The sequence below is a fragment of the Phytophthora parasitica genome (assembly GCF_000247585.1).
Source record: "Phytophthora parasitica INRA-310 unplaced genomic scaffold supercont2.1, whole genome shotgun sequence".
NCBI lineage: Eukaryota > Oomycota > Peronosporomycetes > Peronosporales > Peronosporaceae > Phytophthora > Phytophthora nicotianae.
In genome coordinates, this window is record NW_008634126.1 from 3,251,220 (window position 1) to 3,252,257 (window position 1,038).

Genomic DNA, 1,038 nt, shown 5'->3' on the forward strand with positions numbered 1-1,038 from the left:
CGGTCCACAGCGAGGTACCTCCTCATTCCCTTCATCCCAGTCCCACTCTAGACGTGGAACGCCGACGTCTGCTCCTCTTGTCCTTGCGTGTTGGATGTAGCTCGTTGACTCTGTAGCGAGCAGACCTTCTGGATACAGTCCACAAGGAAGGTGAATCCACCATCTAGCTGTAGACCGTGACATTATGGTGACCCAGGTTACCGCCAACTTGAATAATATCTGATATTATTCACACATCGCAAAGTCGATTGGTGTGTCCTACTTCGTATCGCTTGATAGTGGATCACAATCGCTCGCCGAAAATGTCCCCTTTAACTGGTTTAGAGGCTATTTGGGCGAAAGATTTACTCTTTTAGCATTGGGTCAGCATTGTACGTATTATTGTAAGGCTAAGTGCTAGCCGGCTGTACTGTCAGTACGTTTATACTTATGTACAAATTGCTGTCTAACCTACCCCCCCCCCCAAAGCCTCTGCAACTCTGCTGGTATACTAGGGCGGAGGCGGAGGCTGGGATGGCACGGAAGCGTTATTGGCAAGAACCTTGAAAGCTCTCCTCAAGGGGCTTGGGTTAAATCACGAAAAGGATAAGCAGATTTCGGAATATCAAGGTCTAAAGTAAACTTATTTGTTTTTACTGTAGGAGCCCACGCGGATGGAAAAGTTTCTAGGACGTTTCCAACTGCGCGTTGTATTCGCACATTTTCTGGATAAGCAGCAGAATACGCTCCAGCGAGATGATGATGTACGTAACGAGCTCCGGGTACTTTGCCAAGCCGCCCGCGGTTCAAGCGGCTCTCGCGCAGCTTCACGCGCCAGTTCTTCTATAGCAGCACGCCCACGCATGTTTTCAACTGCGCATCTCGGATCCGCGCTCTGAGGCACTTGGACGCACTACAGCTACTCGGTGACGGATAGGTTTACTACACCTCTAGGTGTAATTACTCCTGACGCTTCTATCTGTCTTTGAGTTGGGTGGCCGTAGTGAGATGGCAACGAGCATTCCTTCAAAAACAAATGTAAGTTGAAATCTGGGGGGG

At 49.4% G+C, this 1,038-nt stretch overlaps 1 protein-coding gene across 1 annotated transcript; it reads left to right on the forward strand.

The window, feature by feature from the left end:
• Window positions 1–653: 653 nt before the first annotated feature.
• On the forward strand, window positions 654–909 carry PPTG_20804 (hypothetical protein; the record flags this gene model as incomplete). The annotated part of the gene is made up of 2 exons (XM_008893003.1): window positions 654–743; window positions 829–909. The coding sequence occupies 2 exons, from the start codon at window positions 654–656 to the stop codon at window positions 907–909; spliced, it is 171 nt and encodes a 56-aa protein (XP_008891251.1).
• Window positions 910–1,038: the final 129 nt, after the last annotated feature.